This window comes from Rhododendron vialii, chromosome 12a (assembly GCF_030253575.1).
Source record: "Rhododendron vialii isolate Sample 1 chromosome 12a, ASM3025357v1".
Classification (NCBI taxonomy): Eukaryota; Viridiplantae; Streptophyta; class Magnoliopsida; order Ericales; family Ericaceae; genus Rhododendron; species Rhododendron vialii.
The window spans coordinates 35432643-35450611 of NC_080568.1; the positions used below are offsets into that span (position 1 = coordinate 35432643).

General features: G+C 38.5%; 2 protein-coding genes across 2 annotated transcripts; one reads left to right on the plus strand and one right to left on the minus strand.

Moving 5' to 3' along the window:
• Positions 1-4807: 4807 nt before the first annotated feature.
• Positions 4808-8204, plus strand: LOC131310915 (glutamyl-tRNA reductase-binding protein, chloroplastic). Its single transcript, XM_058338180.1, has 5 exons — positions 4808-5501; positions 5770-5850; positions 7120-7224; positions 7410-7559; positions 7687-8204. Exons 1-5 carry the CDS (start codon positions 5070-5072, stop codon positions 7924-7926), a joined length of 1008 nt encoding a protein of 335 aa, XP_058194163.1. The 5' UTR covers positions 4808-5069; the 3' UTR covers positions 7927-8204.
• A 552-nt stretch (positions 8205-8756) lies between these two features.
• On the minus strand, positions 8757-11228 carry LOC131310914 (exocyst complex component EXO70A1-like). Its single transcript, XM_058338179.1, has 2 exons — positions 11097-11228; positions 8757-11001 (listed from the first exon to the last, which is right to left on the minus strand). The coding sequence occupies exon 2, from the start codon at positions 10964-10966 to the stop codon at positions 8933-8935; it is 2034 nt and encodes a 677-aa protein (XP_058194162.1). The 5' UTR covers positions 10967-11001; positions 11097-11228; the 3' UTR covers positions 8757-8932.
• Positions 11229-17969: the final 6741 nt, after the last annotated feature.

Consider the following 17969-nt stretch of genomic DNA (forward strand, 5'->3'; position numbering starts at 1 on the left):
GGGGAATCTTTATTGGCACAATATCATTTCCGTATGTGCGGTCGATTACTAATTTTTTCTACTAGTAATACACATTCAAGTGTTGATTAGCAAATAAGAACAAGATCAAGCATATGTCTAAATGCTTTCAATTACCAAAGAAACTGCCAAGAAGAAAAAGAACTGCTAGAATTCATTACAGATTAATCCCAGTTCAAGATTTCTATCATTTCATCTTTCGTAAAACGCGATTTGCACATCTATCGCATGTGCCTAGCTGGCTACTATGTATACACACAAACATAAACATACTCACGCACACAGAGGGAAGAGAAACCAACAATTACTTTTGGGTGAGTAGAGTAGTAGGTAGTAAGTTCAGGGATATTGTTTTTTGGCAAGGCTTCACCGAGTTGTTTTTTATTAAGTACTTGCTGATTAGAGTCTCATCCGATGGGGTGGAAAATAGTATCCTGGTGGGCTGCTGTCTGCCCATGCTTCCCAACTTTACATAGTGATACTTAACTTAGACTTTTTTTGAAATAAAATAAATATCTCTGGTATATATCTTAGCAAATAACACAAAATCAACACTACTCCCGTTACCTGTGTGACTAAGACTCTCATTACCGCCTCCCCTCTCTCAGCATTGCTCTCCCTCCCCACTTCTCTTCCTCTCTCGTTGTAATTCCAAATGGCAATGGATCCTAAGGATTCCTTCAATCTGATGCCATTAATTGAAAACCAAGAAAACACTCCCTTCAATCTGATGCCATTAATTGAAAACCAAAAAAACGAAGAAAGTCGGGAAGCATGGGTAGACAGAAGCCCACTAGGTTACTATTTCCACCCATCGGATGAGACTCTAATCGGCAAGTACTTAATCAAAAAACAACTCAGTGAAGCCTTACCAAAAAACATCCCTGAACTTACTACCTACTACTCTACTCACCCAAAAGTAATTGTTGGTTTCTCTCCCTCTGTGTGCGTATGTTTATGTTTGTGTGTATACATAGTAGCCAGTCGGGCACATGCGATGAATGTGCAAATCGTGTTTTACGAAAGATGAAATGATAGAAATCTTGAACTGGGATTAATTTGTAATGAATTCTGGCAGTTCTTTTTTCTCCTTGGCAGTTTCTTTGGTTGTTGAAAGCATTTAGACGTATGCTTGTTCTTATTTGCTAATCAACACTTGAATGTGTATTACTAGTAGAAAAAATTAGTAATCGACCGCACATACGGAAATGATATTGTGCCAATAAAGATTCCCCTGCCTCGCCATGAACCTAACATCCAATATAACTACCATCACATCCCACAGGGGAACTATTTCAAAAAACGCTTAGGGGGATAGCTTGCCTGTTGTCGGATTTTGTTGTTAAATATCACTATGTAAAGGCTGAGTATTTACTTACCTCATGTGGCATTCTGTTCCTACTTGCCTGTTGTCGGATTTGGTCCTGCCATCCAGCACTTTACCTTCCCAATTACTTAGCACCACTGCCACAAAGTCAAAGATTAAATGATTAATAGTTCGGCCGGGATGTAACTTTTTTTCAATTAATACTGATATTTTCTTATCTACTACGTATGGTTGGAAAGGAATGTCTACTACGTATGGTTGGAAAGGAATGCCAGGGTGTTTGGTAGGGGTGTGAAGTCCATAAATACATTGATTGAGGCTATCACAGCTAGTGTTAGGGTCAGGGTTAGCCAACAAGGAGATATGCTTGAGATGGGGGTTCTCCCTTAAAGTTTTGGGGAGTGATCATGATTGATTTCTGATGCTAGGCTAGTTGTTTTGTTCTTTCTCTTTGTTTCTTTGTTGCTCCTTCTAGGAGCTTTGGTTTCTCTCATTATGTAAGGACTGAGTCTTTCTTGTACATTGGGTTTTTGGTGAATAAAATTGACATTAACCAAAAAAAAAAATGAAAAAATCATCACGTGTCAATTAGAAAAGAGAGAGGATATGTAATTTTAAAGAGACAAACTGGTGGAACAAATAACCACCAATGGTGGTAGTCTAGATGGCAAAGCCTCCTCCTTTCCCAGGAGGGGCAAGACTCGAAGTCAAGTCTTGTTAGTGCAAGGGACTGAGGAATTTGTGCTCTTGTCATCCTGTACCTATGTAGTGTTGTGGTGACGGCTTGTCCTTGTGGACAGTAGCTATGACTCGAACCAGACATTTCACAATGGGTAGGGAGCTCCTATGGTTACGCCCTAGGGGGTTGCTACACTGGTTGCCTCCTTCCTTCTTCTTTTTTTTTTGACGATTAAAAAAATGGTGAAACAAATTGGTTTACGAACTAATAATTTTTTTTATTACTTTTAAGGCTCAACGAGAGTGATGAATGGTTAGTGCAATTTCTTCGGAAAAGATAGGAAAATTTTTAAAATAGCACTTGACATTTCACACAAATCACGCATAGGCACCTAACCTTTTAATATTATCAAAAAAATATCCGACCTATTTAAAAACTCATCACTTTTTCACCCGCCATTAACTTTCCATCCAAAAACAGACAGAAATGCTGAAATAGCCTACACCTAGCCATTTGGAGGGAAACCAATCTGCATTTTGGGGAGAAAAACACATTACTCTACTGATTTCTCTCGCCAAAACCCACCTGTGGAGCCATGGAGTTCCAATTGTATTCTAACAGCGAAACTTCAGCCACATGAAAACACAACCACAAAACAGAACCGTAACTAGTACAGTAATTGGGTTTGACAGTTTCGATCTTTCATGAGTCAATATATATAAATATAAAGTTGCAGTACGTTCGCGATACTGTAATTCCAAGATGTATTGATTCAGAAAAACCATGCTTTGATACCAACTGTAAATCAATATCTGTATTAAAATTATTTTGCGAAAAACAGATATAATAGGATCTTGAATTCAACATATCTCAAAAACAATAAATAACGTACCTTTGTTGGCCATCGAGATTAGAAGGAACAGACCTCTTAATTAGAAACATTTTAATTCTTGGCTCACCTTCTTCCCTCTGTCTCTACTTTTTCTAGAATATCCCAGTACTTTAATTGATGGAAAATCCCAAGATTAAGATGTGAGTATTCTACCTTTTATAGAGGAGAGAAGAAGGTCCTAGAGATAATTATTAAAAAACACTTAGTCTATCAAGGTCTCTTTTATTATCAAGAGTTTTCCTTCATTTATAATTCTAATTAGTTATCGTAATGAACTATATCACTTCATTGACTTATCTAATAGTGGAGTCTCATATATACAAAACGTGGAGGCTAGTAGGCCACACCCATTGGAAAAAAAACTAACATCGGATTGCAAATTGCCACCTCTAAAATTAATCATTGACGAGAGGAGCATGTAAGGAACAATAGAAAAATGAGAAAATTTAATAATCATCCTAAGTGGGCATATCACGTAAATTTTTATCCTGCCCACTTTTGTGGGGTTATGCTGACATCCTCTGGATATGTGAGTTACATTTTTTATTCTTTTATTATCATATAAGTATATAAATATAGGGGTTGAATCAGCTAACACTTATTTTTAACACTTCTTATTTTTTTTAAGTGTTAGCAAATGATCAGAGCCGTTCAATGTGTTTAAAATATGTTTTTAAGAGTTTATGTAAAAAATCAGCTTTTTTTGATATCGATAAGGCTTTGATCGGTATTTATCCCTAATTTTTGACAAGATAAAATGAATGCGTCGATCAAGGCTTTACATATATCAGAATGAGCTAATTTTTTACGGAAGCTCTTTAAAATATGTTTTAAACACATTAAACGATTCCGATCATTTGCTAAAACTCTAAAAACAGAAAGAGTCAACATAGGTGTTAGCAGATCTGCCTCCATAAATATAGTTTCTTATACTTACTGAGATTGCATTAACATTGTTTCCTAACTAGTGGAATTAAAGTAGGGTGGATTCTTCTAAACTTACAAGAAATGAAGTTGTTTTGTCCTTTTTCTTTTTTTTTTTTTGGAAAATTCTAAAATCAACCCAATAGGCTGACAACAGTAAGTGTGTGAATGTGTATTAAAAGGTATAAATAATACATAAAAATACGTGTTTTTTTGTCTTCTAGTGTATTTATTCTTAGCCCAAGCAAGACTTTTTTTTTTGCATTTATTAGTTTTGCTCTCAACTTTTGTGAATTATTGATTCGTTTCAACCAGATGAATTAGAAAAGTAAAAAAAAATTACTTTTATCCAAATATTTTGAAAAATAACCACTTGTTATCTTTAATTAAAAAATTCAAAAAGTGAGACCATTCTTGTTTTGATATTAAAAAAAAATAATTAGGGAAACAAGATTGATATGGAAACAAGACTAATCTTGTTTCGATATCAACAATTCTCATCGCTTTAATTTTGCAAAGAAGTAAATAAAAAATAATAATAATAACACCATTTATGTAACGATTTGCACCAATTAACCTGCTAACTCTTAATCTAACCATTTAGTTAAAAGGTTAAATTCAAGTTATATGGTCGGAATTCGTTATATATAATTCCTTTTTGTGACTTTTCCCACCGATGTGGGACATGAGGTTTTACAATTTTCCCACCTTATGATGCAACGTCCTCATTGCATTGGCCCAACAATCTTTCCTGGTGGTCATGATATAGCACTTACAATATATCAATTAGACTCGTACCAAATTCTAGAGGTGACCCTTAACATGTAGACCAAAGTTGTACTATGATACCAATTATAATGATCCACACTAGTTTTCCTACCGATTTGCGACATGGGGTTTCACAATTTATATGTCATGTATCAATAATCAGACACCACAAAGAAAAAGAAGATAAAACGTACCATTGAACAACTTCGTAGAATATAGAGTATCAACATGTAAAATGGCATAAATTCGAGATTAACATAACATTAGGAGCCAAAATCCAATTCATCGACCTCCGCTCAAGCTTGCTTTACCCCACATCTAAATTTTACCTGCACTAGACGGATATACCACCACCGCATCATCGCCTTCAGCGCGCTCTCTCTCTCTCTCTCCAACCAAGTGTTCCATTTGGTTGACAACGTCCGAAATCTTGAAACTCCCAATTGATTCCATAAAATCAGATGTTTCAGCAATCCCAGTCTCTCACATCCCGCCTTCCGCTTTCGATTTTCCTCTCTACCCAATCCTCCAAACTGTCGCTTTCTCTCTCAAAAACCACTGACAAGCCCAATTTCAACCCTTCAAGAAGATCATACCCATCTCGGAAATCCTCGTTCCAGACTCTGAAATGCTCAGTTTTTTCTGTGGTTTCAGAGCCTACCCATTTGGAATCGACGAACAACCACCATAAACCCTTCCCAGCTGAGGTGTCAAGAACAATCATGGAGTTGACTTCTGTGGGCACTCTTTCTACTCTTCTAACCCAGGATGATGCTTGGCCCCTTGGTATCGGTGTTCGATTTGCTGTTGATGCACAAGGCACCCCGATTCTTTGCTTGAATGACTCCAACAGGCAATTCTCTTTGGATAGGAGGTCGAGCCTCCATGTCCAGGTGCTGCTTCCTTCACTACTCAATTCACTTCAATATAAAATAAAATCTCACCCTTTTTTATGATTGTTTTAAGCCACTTTAGTTGGGACTCTGTGTGCGTGTAGATATAATAGGTACTTATATACGCCTCAAACATGTTATTAGTGAGTTAGTAAGTTGGAATACAGCTAATGGGCGTTTGATGTTTCTTCATAAACTTGAATCCGAACCTAGCTGGGTTTTGGTAGTTAATTATGTTTTTTGATATTTCTCATCTGTTTTCAAACAGTTAGAGCAGAGTAGGTTGCGGACTCCTCAGTGCACAATTCAAGGTAGCCTTGACAAACCAGAAGACAGAATGCTTCTCAAGGTATGTATTCATCTTTGAGTATGATGATGCAGTAAGCTGGTGTTGTGTAAAGGAATTGCATTTTACCATTTAGCCTATGCCATTGGAACTTTGATATGCTATGAAATGCGTGCAACTGTTTCATTATCATGTACTCATTGCGGACTCAAAATGATGTCTATTTGTGTCCATGTATAAGTCTTTCTACAGTCCTATCTGGTCTTTGCACAACTGGATTGAATTAATGGGTTGAAAATTGTAAATCACCCTTATCTAGTTCTGTGAATGGAGATTCATCATGTAACTGTTGATAGATAGTCCATAAGTCCTCACGCATAACAGCAAACAGTCCTTAGACCAAACCCACCTTCATTTGTAGGCCTACTTATATCCTTCCAAGCAACTTTATTAGAGTGTTGACGGACCATAAAATTCCTGAGCAAGTTGCTCTATTTCTGAACAAATAGACTTGGCAAGAGAAAATGAGTGCTCCGGAGAACTTGCATGCTGAATAGATAGCCTTGATAATTGGAAAAGCCTCCCAGTGCAGGAAAGAATTCTATTAGCCCAGTGCGTCATTCGCCGTAATTCTTCAGTGAAGTGGAAAAATTAGAAGCTTTAAGCCTAGTAGAACTGACAGGAGCTCCCAAGTACCTGAAAAAACAAGTGTGAAGCTGAAATCCCAGAATGCTGCAAAGGCTAGGCTTTCCATATGCAGGCACCTCAACACTTGCGATTTCGCCACTCGTTCCAGAATTAGGTGCATATTACTGTTGTAAGAGGTGATAACAATTGTAATATCATATCACAAGAGCAAGTGGAAATTTTTGTCGGTTTATCAGTTTGATCTAGTATTAGGATATTGATTTCTGGTTATTGCACTGAATGATAAAGGACTATGGCTTTGATTAACTTATTATTTGTTGTTCAAGCTTTGCGTTTTGGCAGAAGCTTTCTCATCTATTTATCACATTGATAAAATATTATTGTTGTAGGAGGTGATAATAATTGTAATATCATATCACAAGAGCAAGTGGAAATTTGTATCGGGCTATCTGTTTGATCTAGTTTTAGGATATTGATTTCTTGTTATTGCACTGAATGATAAATGACTATGGCTTCGATTCACTTCTTACTTGGTTGTTCAAGCTTCATGTTTTGGCAGAATCTTTCTCATCTATTTATCACATTGATAAAAGATGACGAGGTTGATTTCTACTTCTCTCACTGATAAAAGTTTACGACTTTGATTAACTTCTCATTTGGTTGTTCAAGCTGTTCTTTTGACAGAAACTTTGTACAACATGGGAGAAGAGGTTTGGAGAAGAAGTGAATGACGACCTTATATACATTGTTGCTGTTGAAAGGGTATTTCAGATGGACGATTTTACAGAGGTTTGATATTTTATTCAGAGGATTTTTGTGTTTTCTATTTGCTGTTACATTTCTTATTCTGTTGATCATGTAAGTAAGATTTTATGTTTATTACTTAAGGACATCTTTGTGCATGATCATAAATAAGTTTAGTGGTTCAAACATATAATTTGGGCTTGTAAACCTAATGTTTTGAACCTTTTCAGGATGGTGTATGGGTCACCTCATCAGATTATAAACTGGCAAACCCTGATCCACTTCGGGACTTTGCAGAAAGAATCGTGAGTGAGATTAACACACACAACAGGGAAGATGTTCATCGCTTTTGCAACATCTTTGTTGATGTAGATTTCCAGGTTTGCAGCCTATAAAAGTCACAGTTTTTTTTTTTATCTCGGTAGCATATTCATTTAACTTGAGGAAAGGTGCTGCCTCATGGCAGGAATCATTTGTCACTTGCGGTTAAATTGTTTTATGTTGCAGGTAACAGAAGCAAAAATGGTTTGGGTAGACCGGTTTGGCTTTGACATGCATCTTACCTCTCCCCAAAGCGGTATATTTGAAGCCCGAATTCCTTTCCCTCGGGAAGTAACGGACGAGAAGGGTGTAAAGTCATCATTTAATGGGATGTCCCAACTTGCTTGGGAGGTGGAAAAGAATTACCATGTCCCTGATTTCAAGAAGGTGAAACAATTGAAGAAGATCGCATGCAGAGGTCATTAACTAGTATCTTTGTTTTCTTTTAATTTTCGTACTGGATAGATGTTAACCTTTCTCTTATCTTTTGAGCCATAGATTTTGCATCTTGATTGCTCATTTCTTCGCAAGATAATGAGATCACCTTCTATTGACTGGGAGGCCAAAATATTTCTTAGTTGACCCGGTGCCAAATATGTGTGAGGCTTTCCTTTTGGTTGATCAGTCACCATTCAGATTCTTTGTATTCCAAATGTTTATGGTGCTTGGGTTTATTGCCACGATTTTTAATCTTACCTCCTGAATCTTTGTTTCAAATGTATGGATTCCCTGATTTTAAAAGGTTCTCCAAACCATTTCCCAAGACCTGGAGTAGGGTTTTATTGAGTCAATGTGGTACGGAACCTAATTCGTTATTTGACTTTAATGACTGCTTGCAATCAAGAAGAGAAACCAGCTGCTTGAATTCATAGGTTTGCAAACGTTTTTAGAATCACTACAGTTTTTATTTTTTTATTTTTTATCTTACCCTTCCTTGGATTTGAACTGCTGTCTGATTGGTTTTTGCTACTGGATTTCCTTTCATGAACCTTCAGTCAGGGACTTATGAACAAGCTTATGTTTATAGTTAGATGAAAAGATGGAAAAAGGGCTTTCTTAAGAGGCTGGTTTTTATATTTCACTAGGTTCCATTTAGCAGTTCAACCACCAAACATCCACTTCGATACCAAGTAGGAAAGAAGTGAGGAAACTAAATAAGATAGATATGAAGTTTTGATCAGTTGATAGTGCAATGTAACCCAGTACATTTTAATAGCTAATGGGAACAAAAGATAATTGAGAGACATACACGTTAGTTGAAACAACCGAACTAATTGCAGTTTTTCCATCCATGGTCACAGCAAACACTGTCAAACTGATGGCCAAATCATCGAATCCAATCTAGAACTGTTAATCACGAAAAATATATACAAAAGGGCAATTTATGCCCATAAACAGAACGCTTATCAATTAACATTAACTACATACACGATTATGCTGCAGCAGGAGTTGATGAAAAGTGACTGGTGACGACATTTTTTATCTTACCTATCAAGTGTGTGCATTTGGTGTTGCCAAACTTCCCCAGCTTTGGCTGCAATAGGGATCCCATCATATTCTCCAGATTCTCCCCTGTGTATTTTACATACTTGTTTGGACTTGTTCCTCCTTGTTCAACCAAAGGCATGTAATTGCCCATAAACTTCCTATAAACAGGAACAATCATCTCCACCACATTTTGACATGTCTTCACCCTCAAGCTTTTATCAGACACAACCCACTCCGATTGCTTCTGATAAATTTCATCAAAAGCATCACGGAAAGCCTTTAGTCTTTTTTTGACCAGATCACGAGCAACAGACCTTCCATCAGAGAACAAAATCAGACCCTCCTCACTTAACAGGGAAGGAAGCTTTCCCCAACTCTCTTTGAAATACACAGCTGCATAATACTCGGTGTATTGCTCATGCCTTCTCAACCAGGAGTCGCCCATTAAATCCCCCAGCTTTGTCCCATTCAAGTTTTTGAACAAGTACCAGTGATTATTCATCATGAAAAGGCAGGAGAGTGCAGTGTTTTCATATCTCTTCGCCCATGTATCCAAATTCAGCTCAATCCCCCTCATTATTTTGTGGATATCATTTGAAAGGATTCCCTCTTCGAATTCCTTGTGATTCCAACTCTGATGAATTTCCAAAACTTGAATCAGTATCGGTCTGTAGTCATCCTCAAGCAGCTGGTTACAGTAGTCTGTGATAAAAGTTAACAGCCTTGGGACACTGCCATCTGGAGGAGGGGTACTTCGCCTTTGCAATTCCACTTGAACAGAAAGCTCCTGGAAAATCTCACAAGCCCCATCAACTACCTTCTTGATGAGATCCCTCGTTTGAGTTTGGATGTCAGCACAGGATTTCCCACCAAATAGTCTGTTGAAATCAAATCTCAGCTTGTTCAAAGCCGCAAATATGTCCAGTAACTTCAGCAGCTTGATTGCATCCTTCTTACCCTTGGTAATAGTGTTACCAAATTTGATGAAAGATTGGATTCCGGATTGAACAGCAATCTCTGCAAAGCAACTCTTCCAAACATCGGATTCAACCTTCTGGAAGACGTCGTTGCAGAGTCTGTACTCTTGTTCAAGTACACACTTTATAGCGAACTCCAAATGGTTGCTCCATAGATCTATGGATTCCTCGATTCTTTGCACACTTTCAAATTCGGATAATGATATGTCGAGGTAAGTCAAGTCAAGAGCTTGCATGGTAGCCCTTGCATTTGAACTCCGGACATCAACATAAATATTTATGCAACTCTCAATTCGATCGTTACCATTTGTTCTTTCCAGAATGGCTTGCAACTTCTGGATAACGGGAACTGCCAAAGGTGATGATGCAGAAACATCGCAGGCTTTTTGGCCACCAGAGGTTGATGAGAAAGCCACTGGGAAACTGTTTTCCACCAGGAGGTGTCGAAATTCAGTTTCCAACTTCTCCAATGCATCAAACAGAGGCCCTCCACTAAGACGTGATCGCCCCTCCATCTCCTGTAACTCTCCGAGTATCTTCAGAGTTTTTCTCAGAGTCGAGAGGTACCGATCATCCTCATTGACTTTTCTCTCTTCGAGGAATTGTACGACATCCTCCAACCACAGAATAACTAACCCACAGTTATCTGTGAGAAACCTCAGTGCCTCTTCAAGTTGTTTCACTGATGAAAGGTAGCGAACGAGATCAGAAGATGGATCGGATAGAAGCAAATTTTCAAGGCCATGGACCACGTCAAAGACCTTTACAACTGCAGCGGCAGGGCCCACAGCATGTTTGATGTGTCCTCTGATCTCGAGAAGAGAGCACTTGTGCCCGATGATTTTGATAGCAGCTTCTAGTGATGGCAATCTTTGGTTAACTTCTTGTAATCTCGAGCCGGTTTTATGGATTTCAGAAGCTAGGTCTCTTGATTTCTCCAAGCTGCTTTTCAGAACTCTCCTTGCAGCTAGAAGATTCTCAAAGCTCCCTGATTCTTCCATCTCCAAACGAGACGTCAACCATGGAACTCCAACAGCTGAATTAAGTTAACCGAGTTTTTAAAACTAGCATGCATAAGATATATAGATTGAAGTAAAAGTTTTGGCATTACTACTTTCTCCAACAACTCACCAAATCAGGTGAAAAGAGAAGAACCAGATTCAAACCAACTTCACTGCCAGAAGAAGAATATCTGATACACCCACAACTACCAAGCAATTAAATTTCTGGACTCAGAATATGCTTGATGCATAATATATAGTACATGCGTGTGTGTGTGTGTGTGTGTGTGTGTGTAATTAATATGATAAACATATGTTTCTTCACCTTCACTTCACTCCCAACATTTGTTAACCCACCTTCTCACAAGCAATCCTCCATCACATCTCACGCTACTAATTTCAATGCGTTCAATCCTCAACTCGGAAACCCTTGATTGGATAAACGTACAAGCAATTAACAACTTGATTGAGGGAGAGCATATGTAATCAACTTTGGGCTATGGTCCCAAGAAACATTAATGAACTTTCAAATTAATTAAGCGTAGACTAGGCTAGATTTGGAGGTTCCCTCCCTCCACGCTTTTAATGTAAAGCTATCCAATTAAGTTGAACATCCGCCTAAATTTGCATTTCGCAACCATCAAACAATGCCCTGCTACACGAGGCACACGATCCATAAATGAACATAAAGCATAAAATACACAAATGGAAAAAATATTTATCCTGCATTCTACTTTGTTTCTTCCTCCACCAAGTCATTAATTAGTATCTCATCCATTGATATCAAAATTTAAGATTTTCAAACCTAACTTCCAAATTCCATCAAATGAATCTTAATTATAAAACCTGAACCAACCACCAAGAACCAACCTGACTGCAAAAATGCTAAAACTGCCGATCCCTCTTTATAAGTTCAATTGGGCGAAGGAAGAAGGGAAGCACTTGGGTCATTCCTCCCTCCCGACCGAAAGCAATTGGGTGTTGCTTTTCAATTTTGACAAAATAAAGTACATGTCTAAATAATATCATCAAAGATAAAAAGATACTAGTATCTATTGTTTTCATCGATATCCTCAACTGAAGATGATAGAGATTGGGCAGATATCTCAGGTTCCCAATAACATGGCGGCTTATGCAGCATCCATTTGCAAAAGATCATGTGGACATCTTCCATTTCATAGCCAACATCCCCTTCTTGACATCATGGGAGATGGAATGCAAAACCAACAATAGATTGCAATAGTAACAGTTTTGAAAAACATATAATCCCAAGACAAACAATAGGCGGAGAAATAAATCACCACAAAATGGTTTAGAATAGGAAGGGCAAATCGCGTACAAACTTGCAGAATTGGTTCTATTCTGTATTACTGTTAGTGCAAAAATTGGAACCTTCAAAATCTGGAGCCTTCTGAAACTTGAACAAACTGATGGAAACCGCTTCGAGTCACGTTACGTCGTCGCTTTCCGAAAACAGTATTCGCCCCCACCAATTGGTGTGCACCGGGTTACAGCGAATCTGTTCTGAGGATAAAACGAAGCCCGATCAATGATCTTCTGCCTGCGTCCGCACAAACGAAGGACAGACAGAATACCGAGCCTATGAGAATCAATTGAACCAAGTACTGTTAATTCCGTTTCTGCAGAATAACGGAATAACAGTATAGAAAACAACGAGACAGAGAAGCATGAGAGTTTCTGGATATTTTATTGGTGTGTCAAATGAATTAACCAATGGCCTATTTATAGACTTATAGGCACCCTTACGTGAAAGGTTGTGTCTTTTGTAAACACACATTAGAAAGGGTATGTCTTTTGGAGACAATTAATTATGAGAAAGGATCATGCCTTTTAGTAGGCACCCTTTCATGCAAATAATTAATTAGGAAGAGTCATGCCTCATGGAGGCACCTCCATGTATCACATCCCTTCCTAACAATCACACCCCATTCTAATAGTCACACCCTAAGTTAATAGGTGTAATAACTATTCACGTAAAGTCATTACCCAAGTGAAAAGGTGTCGCACCTTTTCACGAATAACCTCCCGCAACCTTTTATTTTGAAAAACTCCAACAATCCCCCACCATTTTCGAAATAGAGAAAAAGTTTTCTTGGTTCCTTTGAAAAGACTTGTGCATCAATGAAGGTGTCTCACGACTTGAACCATTCACCTAGTGAAAACACATCAAAGTTAGTCGGAAAGCATAGTAGACTTGTCTTTGAACTAGCGATCCTTAAATGACCAACCGGACGCGTCTCACGCACGCATCTTGTTTGACTCAAGTATTCAAATTTGCCGACACGTGGTTTGGCCATGTGTCTTTATCCTGAATTTCATGAGCGCTCTAGAGTCCTAGCCCTTGAACCCATAGAAGGCGGCACCACCTTCACACTCATATAGGTAGACTTTGAAAGTGCCCCTGTAACTACAGCACTTGAAACCTAACAAACCGTTAGAAGTCTATTAAAAGCTAAGTAGCTTAACCTCCATGTTTACATTACAGGTACCAAGCATTTACCATGGGATGGATAAAATCGGAAAATGCTTGCAACCACAACTTATGGTGTACTTTGCTCATTGAACCCAAGACTTGATGTTATTCAAGCGTTGAGTCGAGTTTCCACCAAGAGTGATTAAATTTCAATGGGCTTGAGTCCCATCCCCTGTGATGTTCTCCACATCAAATCCCTTGCAAGACCTTTTGTTAAAGGATCAGCCAAGTTTTGACTTGATTTTACATAATCAATGGTTATCACCCCATCTGTAATCAAGTTCCTCACATAGCTATGTCGAAGTCCTATATGCCTGGACTTTCCATTATACACCTGGCTATAAGCCCGTGATAGAGTCGACTGACTATCACAATGCAAAGATATAGGTGGCATAGGTTTTGGCCACATGGGTATCTCCCACAACATACTTCTCAGCCACTCTGCCTCTTTGCTCCCTGCTGCTAGTGCTACAAACTCAGCTGCCATAGTTGAGTCTGTAATGAGACTTTGTTTCTTAGATCCCCAAGAAACTGCTCCTCCTCCAAGTGTGAAGACCCATCCACTTGTTGACAAGTGATCTTCATTCTCGGTTATCCAACTAGCATCAGTATATCCTTCTAGAACCGAAGGATAACCACTATAAACCATCCCATAGTCTATAGTTTTCTTTAGATACCTCAATACCCGATTAACTGCGTGCCAATGGACATCGCTCGGATTATGTGTGTACCTACTTAGTTTCCCCACAGCGTATGCAATATCTGGTCTCGTGCAAGTCATGGCATACATCAAGCTTCCTATCACTCTAGAATATTCTAGTTGTGAAATTGCTCTACCAGTATTAGGATACAACTTAACATGTGGATCAAATGGTGTAGAAATCGGCGTGCAATCAAAATGATTAAACTTCTTTAGAACTTTCTCAATGTAATGAGACTGACTAAGGATTAAATTTCCTTTTTGTCTCTTAATTCTGATTCCCAGAATTACATCAGCAACACCCATATCCTTGATACTAAAACTAGACGAAAGGATATCCTTTGTACTTTGAATGCTTTCTAGATCAGTCCCAAAGATAAGCATATCATCCACGTACAAACATATGATTACACCTTGATTACCACTAAATTTACTATATACACATTTATCAGACTGGTGTATCCTAAACCCGTTTGATACAATCACCTTATCAAACTTTTCATGCCACTGTTTAGGTGCTTGTTTAAGTCCGTAAAGAGACTTAACAAGTTTGCATACTTTGTGTTCTTGACCTTGCACAACAAAACCCTCCGGTTGCTCCATATAAATCTCTTCATCCAACTCACCATTTAGGAATGCAGTCTTAACATCCATTTGGTGAATCTCAAGTTTATAAATGGAAGTCAACGCAATTAGTACCCTAATTGTAGAGATCCTTGCCACCGGAGCATAAGTATCGAAATAATCAATACCTTCTTTTTGCGTAAAGCCCTTGGCAACCAACCGTGCCTTGAACTTGTCGATTGTACCATCGACCCTCATTTTCTTCTTGAAAATCCATTTGCAGCCAATGGCTTTGGAACCCGGAGGCAAATCAGCAAGAACCCAGGTATTATTACCCATAATAGAATCCATTTCATCCTGGATTGCTTCTTTCCAGAAAGCATAATCTTGTGATTTCATAGCCTCCCCGATGGTCAAGGGATCCGATTCCACATGAAGCGAAATCATGAAATGATTATCTGCAGTCTCTCTAGTTCCTTCAACTAGATAAACTATGAAGTCAGGACCAAATGACTTAGCAACTCGAGCCCTTTTGCTTCTCCTAAGTCCATCATATTCCGAAGGTTCCGCCTCTATGTCAGACTCCACAGAGTCTGGCTCATTCTCTTGATTAGGCACCTTTGGAATAGATACGAACCTATTCTCATAAAATACTGCATCACGTGATTCAATAATGGTGTTTACTCCAACTGAATCATTTGGCTCAGAAACCAGAAACCGATATGCTTTACTAAGTAAAGCATAACCAATGAATATGCATTCAATTCCTTTTTCACCCAGCTTCTTCCTTTTGGGTTTCGGCAATCTAACGATTGCTCTACATCCCCAAGTTTTGAAATAACTTAGGTTCGGTTTCTTTCTTTTCCATAACTCATAAGGAGTTATATTAGACTTTTTGAGAGGCACCCTATTCAAAATATAAGCAGCGGTAAGTATGGCTTCGCCCCACATACCACTACTTAATCCTGAATTACTAAGCATAGCATTAACCATCTCAGTTAAAGTCCGATTCTTTCTTTCAGCGACTCCATTTTGTTGTGGAGTATATGGTGCAGTTTTCTCATGAATGATCCCAACTGATTCACAGTAATCAGGAAAATGGTATTCACCACCCCTATCAGACCTTAAACGTTTTATCTTTGTTCCACATTGATTTTCAACTTCGGTTTTGAAAGCAATAAACTTCTCAAGAACTTCATCTTTTGAATGCAATAGATACACATAGCAATATTTGGAATAGTCATCTATGAAAGTTACAAAATATTCCTTACCTCCTCTAGTTGGAGTGCTATGCATGTCACATACATCACTATGAACAAGTTCTAACAAAGTAGTTGTTCTTTCAATTTTAGGAAATGGAACTCTGGTTATTTTAGTAAGTGAACACACTTTGCATTTATCAACCATATAAACATCATATTTAGGTATCAAATCTAATTTAACCATAGTATCCATTTTCCTAGTATTAACATGCCCCAACCGATTATGCCATAAAGAAAGAGAGTCAATCAAGTAAGCAGAAATAGCAACTGTGTTATTAATGTTAAGCTTGAACATGCCCTCGTACAAATAGCCTTTCCCAACAAAAGTACCACTCTTAGACAGAACAAATTTGCCTGACTCAAACACTAACTTGAAACCATGCTTATTAAGCAGGCTTCCAGATACAAGGTTTTTCCTAACTTCTGGTACATAGTAAACATCAGTCAGAGTCAGAATCTTCCCAGAAGTGAACTCTAAGTCCACTTTTCCTTTGCCTTTGATAAGAGCAGTTGATGAATTACCCATGTAAAGAACTGTACCATCTTCAACCGATTCATAGTCGGTGAAGAACCTCTTATCATTGCACACATGCTTTGTAGCCCCTGAGTCGATCCACCAGTTATCAGCATCCTCGAGAACATTAATCTCGGATATTACAGCCACAAAGTTATTCTTTGAACTCGATGCCCCTGGATCATTCTTCTTGTTGGACTTGCAGTCCTTCTTGAAGTGCCCTGGCTGACCGCAACGCCAACATACAACTTTTGGCTTTTTCCCTTTTGGTTCATCACCACGGTCATCGCCCTTTCGAGCTTTCTGCTTCTGTTTACCTTTACCCTTGTTGGTACTCTTTCCTCCCTCCACCACATGGATCTTGGAGATATTATCTCCAAGTTCCTCCTTTTCTTGACGCTTTGACTCTTCCTCCACCCGAAGATGGACAGCCAATTGTTCCAACGTAAGATCTTCAGTTTTGTGTTTAAGAGTTTTCTTATACTCTTTCCAGGAGGGAGGAAGTTTATCAATCACAGATGACACTATGATCGATTCATCCATGTTCATGTTCTTAACCTTAAACTGATTTAAGATATGCTGAATTTCATGCAACTGATCAATCACAGACTTGTTATCAATCATTTTGTAGTTCATAAATTGACTGACCAGAAATTTCTTACTTGTTGCATCTTCAGTCAAATACCTCCCTTCCAAGGAATCCCACATCTTCTTTGCAGTCTCCGTATCCGAATACACATCGAACAAAGCATCCGAAAGTGCATTCAGAATATGACCCTTGCAAATGTAGTCATCACTTTCAAACTTCTTCCTCACACGAGCCTCCTCCAATGTTTCATCTTCATTCTCCTCCGGAAAGGGGTTGGTGAGAACATACACTACTTTGAGAGTCGTAAGCAAAAAATGCAACTTCTTTTGCCAACGTCTGAAGTTACCGCCATCAAACTTGTCCAATTTCACGAAATCTTGAGTCAACGCTCGCAACGATTTTGAAGCCATGGTAGAAATACTGTTTTCGATTGTTAGTGCAAAAATTGGAACCTTCAAAATCTGGAGCCTTCTGAAACTTGAACAAACTGATGGAAACCGCTTCGAGTCACGTTACGTCGTCGCTTTCCGAAAACAGTATTCGCCCCCACCAATTGGTGTGCACCGGGTTACAGCGAATCTGTTCTGAGGATAAAACGAAGCCCGATCAATGATCTTCTGCCTGCGTCCGCACAAACGAAGGACAGACAGAATACCGAGCCTATGAGAATCAATTGAACCAAGTACTGTTAATTCCGTTTCTGCAGAATAACGGAATAACAGTATAGAAAACAACGAGACAGAGAAGCATGAGAGTTTCTGGATATTTTATTGGTGTGTCAAATGAATTAACCAATGGCCTATTTATAGACTTATAGGCACCCTTACGTGAAAGGTTGTGTCTTTTGTAAACACACATTAGAAAGGGTATGTCTTTTGGA

Bases quoted from the DNA above. Each gene is read 5' to 3' on its own strand.
- LOC131310915 (XM_058338180.1), top strand. From the start codon at position 5,070: ATGTTTCAGCAATCCCAGTCTCTCACATCCCGCCTTCCGCTTTCGATT. The intron at 5,502-5,769 runs GTGCTGCTTCCT...GTTTTCAAACAG, and splicing joins GGTCGAGCCTCCATGTCCAG to TTAGAGCAGAGTAGGTTGCG. The intron at 7,560-7,686 runs GTTTGCAGCCTA...TTTATGTTGCAG, and splicing joins TTGTTGATGTAGATTTCCAG to GTAACAGAAGCAAAAATGGT.
- LOC131310914 (XM_058338179.1), bottom strand. From the start codon at position 10,966: ATGGAAGAATCAGGGAGCTTTGAGAATCTTCTAGCTGCAAGGAGAGTT.